This window comes from Scyliorhinus canicula, chromosome 1 (genome assembly GCF_902713615.1).
Source record: "Scyliorhinus canicula chromosome 1, sScyCan1.1, whole genome shotgun sequence".
Taxonomy (NCBI): domain Eukaryota; kingdom Metazoa; phylum Chordata; class Chondrichthyes; order Carcharhiniformes; family Scyliorhinidae; genus Scyliorhinus; species Scyliorhinus canicula.
The window spans coordinates 98,252,466-98,266,965 of NC_052146.1; the positions used below are offsets into that span (position 1 = coordinate 98,252,466).

At 56.0% G+C, this 14,500-nt stretch overlaps 1 protein-coding gene across 1 annotated transcript in view; it reads left to right on the forward strand.

Moving 5' to 3' along the window:
- The first annotated feature begins 11,345 nt into the window (after positions 1–11,345).
- ppp1r8a (protein phosphatase 1, regulatory subunit 8a) overlaps positions 11,346–14,500 on the forward strand; it is a 30,003-nt gene continuing 26,848 nt past the window's right edge. Inside the window, exon 1 of the mRNA XM_038795992.1 lies at positions 11,346–11,527. Within this exon, the coding sequence (XP_038651920.1) occupies positions 11,484–11,527 (44 nt within the window). The 5' untranslated portion in view covers positions 11,346–11,483. The remainder of the gene's footprint in view (positions 11,528–14,500) is intronic.

Here is a 14,500-nt window from a genome sequence, read left to right on the forward strand (position 1 = left end):
GTTACAGATGAACAGAAACTAAGTCTTCTCCACGCACGGGTGAGCCATCGTATTTCTACTCAACTTGATGAAGCTGACTCTTACACTGAGGCCCTCGCGATACTCGGCCGCCTGTACGTGCGGCCCATGAACGAAGTCTACGCGCGACACATCTTCACAACTCGTCGTCAGCACCCTGGGGAATCGCTAGATGGCTATCTACGTGACCTCAAAGCCCTAGCATGCGACTGTAACTACCAGGCCATGACAGCCACTCAGCACATGGAACTCGCCGTCCGAGACGTGTACGTTCCGGGGGTCCGATCAAATTATGTGCGGCAGTGTCTCCTTGAGAAAGGGGCCCAGGACCTGGAGGACACGGTAAAACTGGCGACCTCGTTGGAGGTCGCTTTCCAAAGCCTAACTGCGTTCCCGGCCGATCACGCAACCCCATCGTGGACCCCCGACTAAAGGCTGCCCCAGGCCTGCGCCGTGCACCCACCCGCCCACCACGGAGAACTATTGTGCCATTTTTGTGGCCAGCCCCAACATCCCCGGCAGCAATGCCCGGCCCACAACGCGAGCTGCAGCAGCTGCGGGCGAAAAGGGCACTTCGCTAAGGTCTGCCTGGCCAAATCAAAAAACTCAAACCCTAACCCGAACACTTGCTCCTCCGATTCTCAGGCCCACAGACCCCGCAATGTGGCAGTGTGTCTGCCGACTCCGCCTCCGCACAACATGTGCAACTCACGGGGGCCGCCATCTTTGCCATCACCCGCTACGACACTCGAAGATTACGACCTTCGCGGAGAGCCATCGCGGGGCCGCTCCAACAACGCCGACCACACCACTGACTATCCTGGCGCAGTCACCTTGGACCAGTCGCGGCCCAAGCACCTCAAGAGCTCCATGATGTCCGTCCGGATCAACAGATACAAGACACCGTGCCTGTTTGACTCCGGGAGCACTGAGTTCCCGATATTCCCGACACAGCAAACAATCTCCCTCACCTCGGGGTCACACTCATTCCAAATACAGGGGCACACTACTGCGACTCTGACCATACAGAGCGCCGATTACACTAATTTCCAATTGTATGTGCTCCCAGATCTCTGTGCTCCTCTCATCCTGGGACTGGATTTCCAGTGCAACCTCAGGAACCTAACACTCAGCGTTGGCGGACCCCTGCCCCCACACACTATATGCAGTCTAGCAAATCTGAAAATAGACCCCCCTCCACTCTTCGCTAATCTCACTGCCAACTGCAAACCAGTGGCCACTCGCAGCAGGATGTATAGTTTACAGGACAGAGTGTTTATCAGATCCGAAGTCTGGCGTCTCTTGCGTGAAGGAGTCATAGAGGCCAGTAACAGCCCCTGGAGAGCTCAGGTGGTGGTCGTCATAACCGGGGAAAAGCTCCGGATGGGGCAGCACGGTAGCATGGTGGTTAGCATAAATGCTTCACAGCTCCAGGGTCCCAGGTTCGATTCCTGGCTGGGTCACTGTCTGTGCAGAGTCTGCACGTCCTCCCCGTGTGTGCGTGGGTTTCCTCCAGGTGCTCCAGTTTCCTCCCACAGTCCAAAGATGTGCGGGTTAGGTGGATTGGCCATGCTAAATTGCCCATAGTGTCCTAAAAAGTAATGTTAAGGGGGGAGTTGTTGGGTTACGGGTATAGGGTGGATACGTGGGTTTGAGTAGGGTGATCATGGCTCGTCACAACATCGAGGGCCGAAGGGCCTGTTCTGTGCTGTACTGTTCTATGTTCTATGATTACAGCCAGACCATTAACCGGTTCACGCACCTTGATGGGTACCCCCTCCCTGCAGACATGGTAAATCAGATCGCACAGTACCGTGTGTTCTCCACGGTGGATCTGAAGTCTGCATACCACCAGCTCCCAATCCGCCCAGAGGACCGCCACTACACGGCATTCGAGGCAGACGGCCGCCTCTTCCATTTCCTCCGGGTTCCCTTTGGTGTTCCGAGCAATGAACCGAATGGCGGACCAGTACAGGCTGCGGGCCACTTTCCCGTACTTGGACAACGTCACCATCTGCAGCCATGACCAGCAGGACCACGATGCCAACCTCCACCGATTTCTCCAGACCGCCCAAAAACTCAATCTCACCTACAATAAGGAGAAATGCGTTTTCCGCACTACCAGGCTAGCCATCCTTGGTTACGTCGTGGAAAACGGGGTCCTAGAACCCGACCCTGACCGCATGCCATCTTACCGGCCGCCATTTTGTCCTCCCGGACCCGCTCCGCTCTCGCCCCCGCAATCGCTCATTTAACTGCCCCACTCCTGGTTCCCTCCATACAGCAGTGAGGGGAACCTTTCCAGCATCCTTTCCCACGCCGGTATTCACCTTCTTTTTTTTTTTAATATAATTTTTATTGGAATTTTTTACAGAAAATATAAAACATAATGACAAACAATGAAATGCAACAAAATAACCCATAATAACCGTACCACCCCCAGACCGTATCGACGCATGTATCCCATCCCCCACCCCCCCAACCCCAATGAACAACAAAAGAACTTCAAAATAAATTTAAATTAAATAAACAAATATAGTCATCATCCCCCCCCGCCACCTTTTCCCTCCCCCTGCCCCCCCCCTCCCCCTGCCCCCCCCCTCCCCCCTGGGTTGCTGCTGCTACTGTCCCCGTACCCTATCGTTGAGCCAGAAAGTCGAGAAAAGGTTGCCACCGCCTAAAGAACCCTTGTACCGACCCTCTCAGGGCGAATTTGACCTTCTCTAGCGTAATGAAACCCGCCATGTCATTGATCCAGGTCTCCACGCTTGGGGGCCTCGCATCCTTCCATTGTAGCAAGATCCTTCGCCGGGCTACTAGGGACGCAAAGGCCAGCACACCGGCCTCTTTCGCCTCCTGCACTCCCGGCTCCACCCCAACCCCAAAAATCGCGAGTCCCCATCCTGGCTTGACCCTGGATCCCACCACCCTCGACACTATCCTCGCCACCCCCTTCCAGAACTCCTCCAGCGCCGGGCATGCCCAGAACATATGGGCATGGTTCGCTGGACTCCCCGAGCACCTGACACACCTGTCTTCACCCCCAAAGAACCTACTCATCCTCGTCCCAGTCATGTGGGCCCGGTGCAGCACCTTGAATTGGATGAGGCGGTATTCACCTTCTAAGTGCAGATGCCGCCCCGTTTAAAGGCCCGAAACCCCGATCCTGGCGGGAGCTGCCGTGTATACGACCTAGTCGGACATGGCCGCTACCGGAAGTCGATTTTCTTTAACCTTTACCAATCTATCAATCATGTAACAAAAAAGTGACACTGAACTACATGAGGAGCTACTCGCACAGATGACCAAAAGCTAGGTCAAAGGAATAGTGGTACTTGGTGTGGGATAAGATAGAGGCAGGTTTTTAGATGAGCTGACATTTATGGAGGTGGAGAATGGGAAGGTTGATAGCATGGTATTGGAGCAATTGAATATGAAGAAGACAGGATCATGTTCAAGGGTTTCAGTGGAACATTGTGGCCATGCAGGGAAGGGAGTCAGAGGCAAAATAATTCCTGGGATAGAAGATTAACAGCTTTGGTCTTATCAATGTCCCGAACCATTCGCAACTCCCCAGATACTGAAGCAGTTCATGTCCAAATGCAGCAAGACACAGACAATATTCAGGCTTGGGCTGACAAGTGGCAAGTAATATTTGTGGCACAGAAGTGGCCAGGCAATGACCATAGAACATAGAACATAGAAGCGCAGTACGGGCCCTTCGGCCCTCAATGTTGCGCCGACCCGTGAAACCATCTGAAGCCTATCTGACCTACACTATTCCATTTTCATCCATATGTCTATCCAGTGACCACTTACATGCCCTTAAAGTTGGCGAGTCTACTACTGTTGCAGGCAGGGCGTTCCACACCCCTACTACTCTGAGTAAAGAAACTGCCTCTGACATCTGTCCTATATCTACCACCCCTCAATTTAAAGCTATGTCCCCTCGTGTTGGTCATCACCATCCGAGGAAAAAGACTCTCACTGTCCACCCTATCTAACCCTCTGACTATCTTATATATCTCTATTAAGTCACCTCTCAGCCTTCTCCTAACGAAAACAACCTCAAGTCCTTGAGCCTTTCCTCGTAAGACCTTCCCTCCATACCAGCAACATCCTAGTAAATCTCCTCTGAACCCTTTCCAAAGCTTCCACATCCTTCCTATAATGTGGTGACCAGAACTGCACGCAGTACTCCAGGTGCGGCCGCACCAGAGTTTTGTACAGCTGCAGCATGACCTCGTGGCACCGAAACTCAATCCCCCTACTGATAAAGGCTAGCACACCATATGCCTTCTTAACAGCCCTATTAACCTGGGTGGCAACTTTCAGGGATTTATGTACCTGGATGCCGAGATTTCTCTGTTCATCTACACTATTGCAGCACGGTAGCATGGTGGTTAGCATAAATGCTTTACAGCTCCAGAGTCCCAGGTTCGATTCCCAGCTGGGTCACTGTCTGTGCGGAGTCTGCACGTCCTCCCCGTGTGTGCGTGGGTTTCCTCCGGGTGCTCCGGTTTCCTCCCGCAGTCCAAAGATGTGCAGGTTAGGTGGCTTGGCCATGCTAAATTGCCCGTAGTGTCCTAAAAAATAAGGTTGGGGGGGGGGGGGTTGTTGTTGTTGGGTTACGGGTATAGGGTGGATACGTGGGTTTGGGTAGGGTGATCATTGCTCGGCACAACATCGAGGGCCAAAGGACCTGTTCTGTGCTGTTCTATGTTCTACTACCAAGAATCTTGCCATTAGCCCAGTACTCTGCATTCCTGTTACTCCTTCCAAAGTGAACCACCTCACACTTTTCCGCATCAAACTCCATCTGCCACCTCTCAGCCCAGCTCTGCAGCTTATCTATGTCCCTCTGTAACCTATAACATCCTTCAGCACTATCCACAACTCCACCGACCTTCGTTTCATCTGCAAATTTACTAACCCATCCTTCTACACCCTCTTCCAGGTCATTTATAAAAATGACAAACAGCAGTGGCCCCAAAACAGATCCTTGCGGTACACCACCAGTAACTGAACTCCAGGATGAACATGTGCCATCAACCACCACCCTCTGTCTTCTTTCAGCTAGCCAATTACTGATCCAAACAGCTAAATCACCTTCAATCCCATACTTCCGTATTTTCTGCAATAGCCTACCGTGGGGAACCTTATCAAACTCCTTACTGAAATCCATATACACCACATCAACCGCTTTACCCTCATCCACCTGTTTGGTCACCTTCTCAAAAAACTCAATAAGATTTGTGAGGCATGACCTACCCTTCACAAGCCCGTGTTGAGTATCGCTAATCAATTTGTTCTTTTCAAGATGATTATAAACCCTATCTCTTATAACCTTTTCCAACATTTTACCCACAACCGAAGTAAGGCTCACAGGTCTATAATTACCAGGGTTGTCTCTACTCCCCTTCTTGAACAAGGGGACAACATTTATATCCTCAAGTCTTCCGGCACTATTCCTGTCGACAAAGACGACAAAAAGATCAAGGACAAAGGCTCTGCAATCTCCTCTCTGGCTTCCCAGAGAATCCTAGGATAAATCCCATTTGGCCCAGGGGACTTATCTATTTTTACACTTTCCAAAATTGCTAACACCTCCTCCTTGTGAACCTCAATCCCATCTAGCCTGGTCGACTGCACCTGAGTATTCTCCTTGACAACATTGTCTTTCTCCAGTGTAAACACTGACGAAAAATATCCATTTAATACTTCCCCTATCTCCTCCGATTCCACACACAACTTTCCACTACTATCCTTGATTGGCCCTAATCTTACTCTAGTCATTCTTTTGTTCCTGATATACCTATAGAAAGCCTTAGGGTTTTCCTTGATCCTATCCGCCAATGACTTTTCGTGTCCTCTCCTCGCTCTTCTTAACTCTCCCTTTAGGTCCTTCCTGGCTAACTTGTAACTCTCAAGTGCCCTAACTGAGCCTTCATGTCTCATCCTAACATAAGCCTTCTTCTTCCTCTTGACAAGTGCTTCAACTTCCTTAGTAATCCACGGTTCCCTTGCTCGACAACTTCCTCCCTGCCTGACAGGTACATACTTATCAAGGACACGCAGTAGCTGTTCCTTGAAAAAGCTCCACATTTCGATTGTACCCATCCCCTGCAGTTTCCTTCCCCATCCTATACATCCTAAATCTTGCTGAATAGCATCATAATTGCCTTTCCCCCAGCTATAATTCTTGCCTTGCGGTATATACCTATCCCTGCCCATTGCTAAAGTAAACATAACCGAATTGTGATCACTATCACCAAAGTGCTCACCTACATCTAAATCTAACACCTGGCCGGGTTCATTACCCAGTACCAAATCCAATGTGGCATCACCCTTTGTTGGCCTGTCGACATACTGTGTCAGAAAACCCTCCTGCACACACTGCATAAAAACTGACCCATCTATAGTACTCGAACTATAGTATTTCCAGTCAATATTTGGAAAGTTAAAGTCCCCCATAACAACTACCCTGTTTCTCTCGCTCCTGTCGAGAATCATCTTTGCAATCCTTTCCTCTACATCTCTGGAACTATTCGGAGGTCTATAGTCAACTCCCAACAGGGTGACCTCTCCTCTCCTGTTCCTAACCTCGGCCCATACTACCTCAGTAGACGAGTCCTCAAACGTTCTTTCTGCCGCCGTAATACTTTCCTTGATTAACAATGCCACCCCCCCCCCCCCCCTCTTTTACCATCTTCTATGTTCTTACAGAAACATCTAAATCCTGGAACCTGCAACAACCATTCCTGTCCCTGCTCTACCCATGTCTCCGAAATCGCCACCACATCGAGATCCCAGGTACCAACCCATGCTGAAAGCTCACCCACCTTATTCCGGAAACTCCTGGCGTTGAAGTAGACACACTTCAAACCAGCATCTTGCTTGCCGGTGCCCTCTTTCGAGCTTTTAACCCTATCCCTGACCTCACTGCTCTCAACATCCTGTACACTGGGACTACAATTTAGGTTCCCATCCCCCTGCTGAATTAGGTTAAACCCCCCCCGAAGAGCACTGGCAAATCTCCCCCCCCAGGATATTGGTACCCCTCTGGTTCAGGTGAAGACCATCCTGTTGTAGAGGTCCCACCTACCCCAGAATGAGCCCCAATTATCCAGGAAACCAAAACCCTCCCTCCTGCACCATCCCTGTAGCCACGTGTTCAACTCCTCTCTCTCCTTATTTCTCACTTCGCTAGCACGTGGCACGGGTAACAACCCAGAGATAACAACTCTGTTTGTTCTAGTTCTCAGCTTCCACCCTAGCTCCCTGAATTTCTGTCTCAAATCCCCATCTCTCTTCCTACGTATGTCATTGGTACCTATGTGGACCACGTCTTGGGGCTGCTCCCCCTCCCCCTTAAGGATTCCAAAAACACGATCAGAGTAATCACGAACCCTGGCATCTGGGAGGCAACACACCAACCGTGAGTCTCTTTCGTTCCCACAGAACCTCATGTCTGTTCCTCTAACTATGGAGTCCCCAATGACAAGTGCTCTGTTCCTCTTCTCCCTTCCCTTCTGAGCAACAGGGACAGACTCTGTGCCAGAGACCTGTGCCCCATTGCTTACCCCTGGTAAGTCGTCCCCCCCAACAGTATCCAAAACGGTATACTTGTTATTGAGGGGAACGACCAAAGGGGATCCCTGCACTGCCTCTCGTTCCCCTGACGGTAACCATCTACCTTCTTCTTTTACCTGAGGTGTGACTACCTCCCTATTACTCCTCTCAATAACCCCCTCTGCCTCCCGAATGATCCGAAGTTCATCCAGCTCCAGGTCCCTAACGCGGTTTTCGAGGAGCTGGAGTTCGGTGCACTTCCCGCAGATGTAGTCAGCAGGGACACTCGAGGTGACCCTTTCCTCCCATATTCTGAAGGAGGAACATTCAACTGCCCTAACCTCCATTCCCACTGAACTAACTTCCCAACTACTGAAAATGAAAAAAAAACTTGTTGTCTAGCAATCCGACGGACAGAACTTTTTTTTTTTGGTTAAAGGAGGAGGATGGGTGGGAGACACTACATAAGTAATGTTTAGGGTAAAGCTGTCACTCGAGAACAGCCCCTTTACAAACCACCTTCAACTTGCGCTGACCGCACTGCCCGTATGCAAATCTCCCCAGAACAGCCAATCAGAAGCTCTGCTCTGCTGCCCTCTGCTGGATGCTTGCCTTCACTCAAACTCCTCGGGTCACTTGCGCAGGTACACCTTCAACTTACGCTGACCGCACTGCACGTATGCAAATCTCCCCAGAACAGCCAGTCAGAAGCTCTGCTGGATGCTTGCCTTCACTCAAACTCCTCGGGTCACTTGCGCAGGTACACCTTCAACTTACGCTGACCGCACTGCACGTATGCAAATCTCCCCGGAACAGCCAATCAGAAGCTCTGCTCTGCTGCCCTCTGCTGGATGCTTGCCTTCACTCAAACTCCTCGGGTCACTTGCGCAGGTACACCTTCAACTTACGCTGACCGCACTGCATGTATGCAAATCTCCCCGGAACAGCCAATCAGAAGCTCTGCTGCGCTCTGCTGGATGCTTGCCTTCACTCAAACTCCTCGGGTCACTTGCGCAGGTACACCTTCAACTTACGCTGACCGCACTGCACGTATGCAAATCTCCCCGGAACAGCCAATCAGAAGCTCTGCTCTGCTGGATGCTTGCCTTCACTCAAACTCCACGGGCCACTTGCGCAGGTACACCTTCAACTTACGCTGACCGCACTGCACGTATGCAAATCTCCCCGGAACAGCCAATCAGAAGCTCTGCTCTGCTGCCCTCTGCTGGATGCTTGCCTTCACTCAAACTCCTCGGGTCACTTGCGCAGGTACACCTTCAACTTACGCTGACCGCACTGCACGTATGCAAATCTCCCCGGAACAGCCAATCAGAAGCTCTGCTCTGCTGCCCTCTGCACCATCTCCAACAAGAGCGGATATAACCATCGCCCTATGACATTCAATGGTATTACCATCCCTGAATCCCCCACAATCAACATCCTAGGGCTTACCCTTGACCAGAAACTAAACTGGACTAGCCATGTAAATACTGTGGCTACTAAAGCAGGTCAAAGGATAGTAGTTCTGCCGCAGGTAACTCACCTCCTGATCCCTCAAAGCCTCTCCACCATCTACAAGTCTGGACGGTGATGGAATACTCTCCACTTGCCTGGATGAGTGCATCTCCAACACTCAAGAATATTGACACCATCCAGACCAGAGAAGCCCGCTTGATTACTACCCATTCCACAAACATTCAAACTCTGCACCACTGATAGACAGGAACAGCAGTGTGTGACATCTGCAAGGTACACTATAGGGATTCACTATGGTTCATTAGCCAACACCTTCCAAACCCACTACCACCTAGAAGGGCAAGAGCAGCAGATACCGGAGAACATCACCACCTGGAGGTTCCCCTCCAAGTCACTCACCACCCTGGCTTGGAAATATCTCTGTTCCTTCATTGTCGCTGGGTCAAAATCCTGGAATTCCCTCCCCAACACTGTGGGTGCACCTACACCACAGGGACTGCAGCGGTTCAAGAAGATGGCTCACCACCAGGGCAACGAGGGATAGGCAATAAATGCTGGTTTAACCAGCGACACTCACATTGGGTTATTCTCTCTTCCAACCTCTTTCATCGGGCAGGAGATACTAAAGTCTGAGAACACGCACTAACACAGTGTTCTTCAAACTCGGGGGCACGACCTGCGGGTGGGTCGCGGGTGGTTGTCGGGAGGGTCGCGGAGCCGTCTTTCACGGCACTCCCGATTGCGCAGATCCCTGCGCAGCAGCCGGCTTTTAATAACGCTGGCTGCAAGCGGCCATTAAAATGGCCACGAACATGTAAAAAAAATTCACCCGTATTGCGCATGCGTGAACAATCATCGGCGCGCATGCGCAGTGCGGCGGCTATTTTTTAAACAGTCGCAGCTTAATCGCTCATTTGTGCATGCACAATTTATCATTTTACTTCATTGTTCCTTGATTACCTGGAGTAATTTTAAAAGGTGCAATGAAGTAAGTCGTTTATGTGTGTAATGTTCCTGTCTCCATCTATATAATAAAAGGAATGCAAATCATGATTAGTCATACTCGTTCTTGCATTACCTTTTTCACAATGGTATTTCCATGCTCATCTGTGTATTGTTCCTCTGTAACCGTTTTTTATTCATTTATTTTATTCATTTCATTTATTTATTTTTTACAAGTTCGGGGGTTTAGTTAATAAAATTTTATGGAAGAAATGCAGAACTTTGGACAGATGGAGACTCCATACTTTCCGACACCGGAAGGCTTCACCTTCTCCAACAGCTTCCATTGGAGGAGTGTGTACGAGGGCCAAAGGGCCCCAAAACATTTCCTCCATTTTTATCAGCAGCAAACAAGGTAAAAGAAAATGGTGGGTCGCTCAGGTCGGCCGGCCTGGGTCACGAAGGTCAGCCAGTGTGGGTTGCGAAGGTCGGCTGGGTTGGGTCGCGTAGGTCGGCCGGGTTGGGTCCCCAAGGTTGGTCGGTTGGTAAAAATGGGTCCCTGGAAAAAAAGTTTGAAGGACACTGCACTAACAGATTCAAAAACAGCTTTTTCCACACTGTTACTAGACTCCTGAATAACCCTCGAATGGACTGAACTGATCTCTCCACACATCTTCTCTACTGAGTAGCACTACACTACGTATGCTTCACCTGATGTCTCCGTCTATGTATTTACATTATGTATTTATCGTATGTCCTGTTTCTCATGTATAGAACAGTGTGCCTGGGCTGTATGCAGAACAGTACTTTTCATTGTACCTCGGTACACGTGACAACAGATCTAAATCTAGATCTAACATCCTGTGAGTTATTTTTTTAATTTACTGGGGAAATTGTGGCTCATGAAACCATAGAACCATAGAATTCCTACAGTGCAGGAGGTCATTCGGCCCATCAAGTCTGCACTGACTCTCTGAAAGAGCACTCTACCTAGACCCACTCCACCGCTCTAACCCCGTAATCCTATAACCCTACCTAAACGGCATGTTTTTGGACACGAAGTGACAGTTTTAGTATGGCCAATCCACCTAGTCTCATGCACAATGGTCAATATGAGATCAATAACTGCATTGTTTACATTCTCAGATCTCTCGAACATTGTCCACTGGCCCATTTCTCCGACATGTTAGCTCCTTCCTCTCCCTATAGATGCTGCCAGACTTGCTGAGATTTTCCAGCATTTTCTCTTGCGGCACATTTCGCTGTTATTTGCCATTGTAATACGTTGCTCGCAAAGGATGCAGGGACTTGTAGTTCCGGCGCCCCCAATGGAGCTCGCCAGTAACTGGAGGGAGAACTACATTCTTCAGCATGCTGGGGGAGGCTGGTGGGCATGCCTAGCAAGTCAGGCCGGGTCAATCTCCGCCCACCCGGTTACCCAGAATCCGGAGCGGTCGCCTCTGGATGTGATTCAAATGCAGGCGATTCAACTCAAACCCGTCTTCGACTGTCCGACATGGTGAGTCCGCACCGCCGCCATACTCTGCACGCAGCTCGGCCGGAGGGAAGGAGAATCGCAGCCCCGCCAGTTCAGGTCATCGAACCGCCCGGTGCTGGGTTTTGTGTCGGGCGGCTGCAGCCTGTCGCGCTAGGCCGCGGTGTGACTGCCTTGCAGCGGCTAACCACGCCCCCAGGAACAGCCCCCCCCCCCCCTCCCGCCCCTGGCACTCTGTGCCCCCCCCCCGTCCCTGGCACTCTGTGCCCCCCCGCCCCTGGCACTCTGTGCCCCCCCCGCCCCTGGCACTCTGTGCCCCCCGCCCCTGGCACTCTGTGCCCCCCTGCCCCTGGCACTCTGTGCCCCCCCGCCCCTGGCACTCTGTGCCCCCCCCGCCCCTGGCACTTTGTGCCCCCCCCCCGCCCCTGGCACTCTGTGCCCCCCCCGCCCCTGGCACTCTGTGCCCCCCCGCCCCTGGCACTCTGTGCCCCCCCCGCCCCTGGCACTCTGTGCCCCCCCTGCCCCTGGCACTCTGTGCCCCCTGCCCCTGGCACTCTGTGCCCCCCGCCCCTGGCACTCTGTGCCCCCCGCCCCTGGCACTCTGCCCCCTGCCCCTGGCACTCTGTGCCCCCTGCCCCTGGCACTCTGTGCCCCCTGCCCCTGGCACTCTGTGCCCCCCGCCCCTGGCACTCTGTGTGCCCCGCCCCTGGCACTCTGTGCCCCCTGCCCCTGGCACTCTGTGCCCCCTGCCCCTGGCACTCTGTGCCCCCCGCCCCTGGCACTCTGTGCCCCCTGGCACTCTGTGCCCCCCGCCCCTGGCACTGTGCCACCCTGCCCCTGGCACTCTGTGCCCCCCGCCCCTGGCACTCTGCGCCCCCCGCCCCTGGCACACTGTGCCCCCCCGCCCCTGGCACTGTGCCCCCCGCCCCTGGCACTCTGTGCCCCCCGCCCCTGGCACTCTGTGCCCCCTGCCCCTGGCACTCTGTGCCCCCTGCCCCTGGCACTCTGTGCCCCCCGCCCCTGGCACTCTGTGCCCCCCCGCCCCTGGCACTCTGTGCCCCCCCCGCCCCTGGCACTCTGTGCCCCCACCCCTGGCACTCTGTGCCCCCCACCCCTGGCACTCTGTGCCCCCCCCACCCCTGGCACTCTGTGCCCCCCCCCCACCCCTGGCACTCTGTGCCCCCCCCCACCCCTGGCACTCTGTGCCCCCCCCACCCCTGGCACTCTGTGCCCCCCCCCACCCCTGGCACTCTGTGCCCCCCCCACCCCTGGCACTCTGTGCCCCCCCCCCCCCCTGGCACTCTGTGCCCCCCCCACCCCTGGCACTCTGTGCCCCCCCACCCCTGGCACTCTGTGCCCCCCCCCACCCCTGGCACTCTGTGCCCCCCCCCCCCACCCCTGGCACTCTGTGCCCCCCCCACCCCTGGCACTCTGCCCCCAGGCACTCCCTGCCCCTGCCATCTTGCTCCCTCGCCCCTCGTACTCAGTGCCTATTTCCCCTGGCACTCTGTGCCTCCCTGCCCCTGGCACTCTCTGCCTCCCTGCCATCTTGCTCCCCAGCCCCTGGCATGCTGTGCCTGTTGCCCCTGGCATGCTGTGCCACCTCCTGGCATGCTGTACCCCCCCCCCCCGGCACGCTGTGCAACACCCCCCCCCCCCCCGCACCCTCCCTCCCCCCCCCCCCCCCCCCCCGCACCCTGCTCCCCCGCACCCTGCCCCCCCCCCCCCCGGCAGTCTGTGCACCCCCCCCCCCCCGCACGCTGTGCACCCCCCCCCCCCCCGGCACGCTGTGCACCCCCCCCCACCCTGGCACGCTGTGCACCTGCCATGCTGTGCACCCCCCCCCCCCCCCCCCCCACCCTGGCTCGCTGTGCACCCCCCCCCCCGGCACACTCTGCACCCTCCCCCCCCCCCCCCCCCCCCCGCACCCTGCTCCCCCGCACCCTGCCCCCCCCCCCCCCCCCGGCAGTCTGTGCTCCCCCCCCCGGCACGCTGTGCACCCCCCCCCCAGGCATGCTCTGCACTCCCCCCCCCCCCGGGCATGCTCTGCAACCCCCCCGGCACCCTGTGCACCCCCCCCCCGCCCCCCCAGCACGTTGTGTGCCCCCCCCCCCCCCCCCGACATGCTGTGCACCCCCCCCCCGGCACCCTGTGCACCCCCCCCCCCCCCCCCGGCACCTGTGCGCCCCCCCCCCCCCCCCGGCACGTTCTCCACCCCCCCCCCCCCCCCCCCCCCGGCACGCTCTGCACCCTCGCCCCCCCCCCCCCAATGGTAAGCTGTGCCCCCTCCCCCCCCCCCAACGGCAAGCTGTGCACCCTCCCCCCCCCCCCAGCACGCTCCGCACCCCCCCCCCCCCCCCCCCCCGGCACCCTGTGCACCCACCCCCGGCACCTGTGCGCCCCCCCTCCCCGGCATGCTGTGCGCCCCTCCCCGGCACGCTGTGCGCCCCCCCCCCCCCCCGGCACACGCTGTGCGCCCCCCCCCCCCCCCGGCACACGCTGTGCGCCCCCCCCCCCCCCCCGGCACACGATGTGTGCCCCCCCCTCCCCCGGCACGCTGTGCCCCCCCCTCCCCCGGCACGCTGTGCCCCTCCGGCCCGCTGTGGCCCCCCCCGGCACGTTGTGCACCCCCCCCCCCCCCCCGGCATGCTGTGCGCGCCCCCCCCCCGGCACCCTGTGCACCCACCCCCGGAACCTGTGCGCCCCCCTCCCCCGGCACGCCGTGCGCCCCCCCCCCGGCACGCCGTGCGCCCCTCCCCCGGCACGCCGTGCGCCCCTCCCCCGGCACGCTGTGCACCCCACTGCACCCGACCCGGCACGCTGGGCGCCCCCGGCACACGCTGTGCGCCCCCCCCCCCGGGCACGCTGTGTGCCCCCCCCCGGGCACGCTGTGTGCCCCCCCCGGCACGCTGTGCCCCCCCGACACGCTGTGCGCCCCCCCCCCCGACACACTGTGGGCCCCCCCCCCAGGCACGTTGTGCACCCCCCCCTGGCATG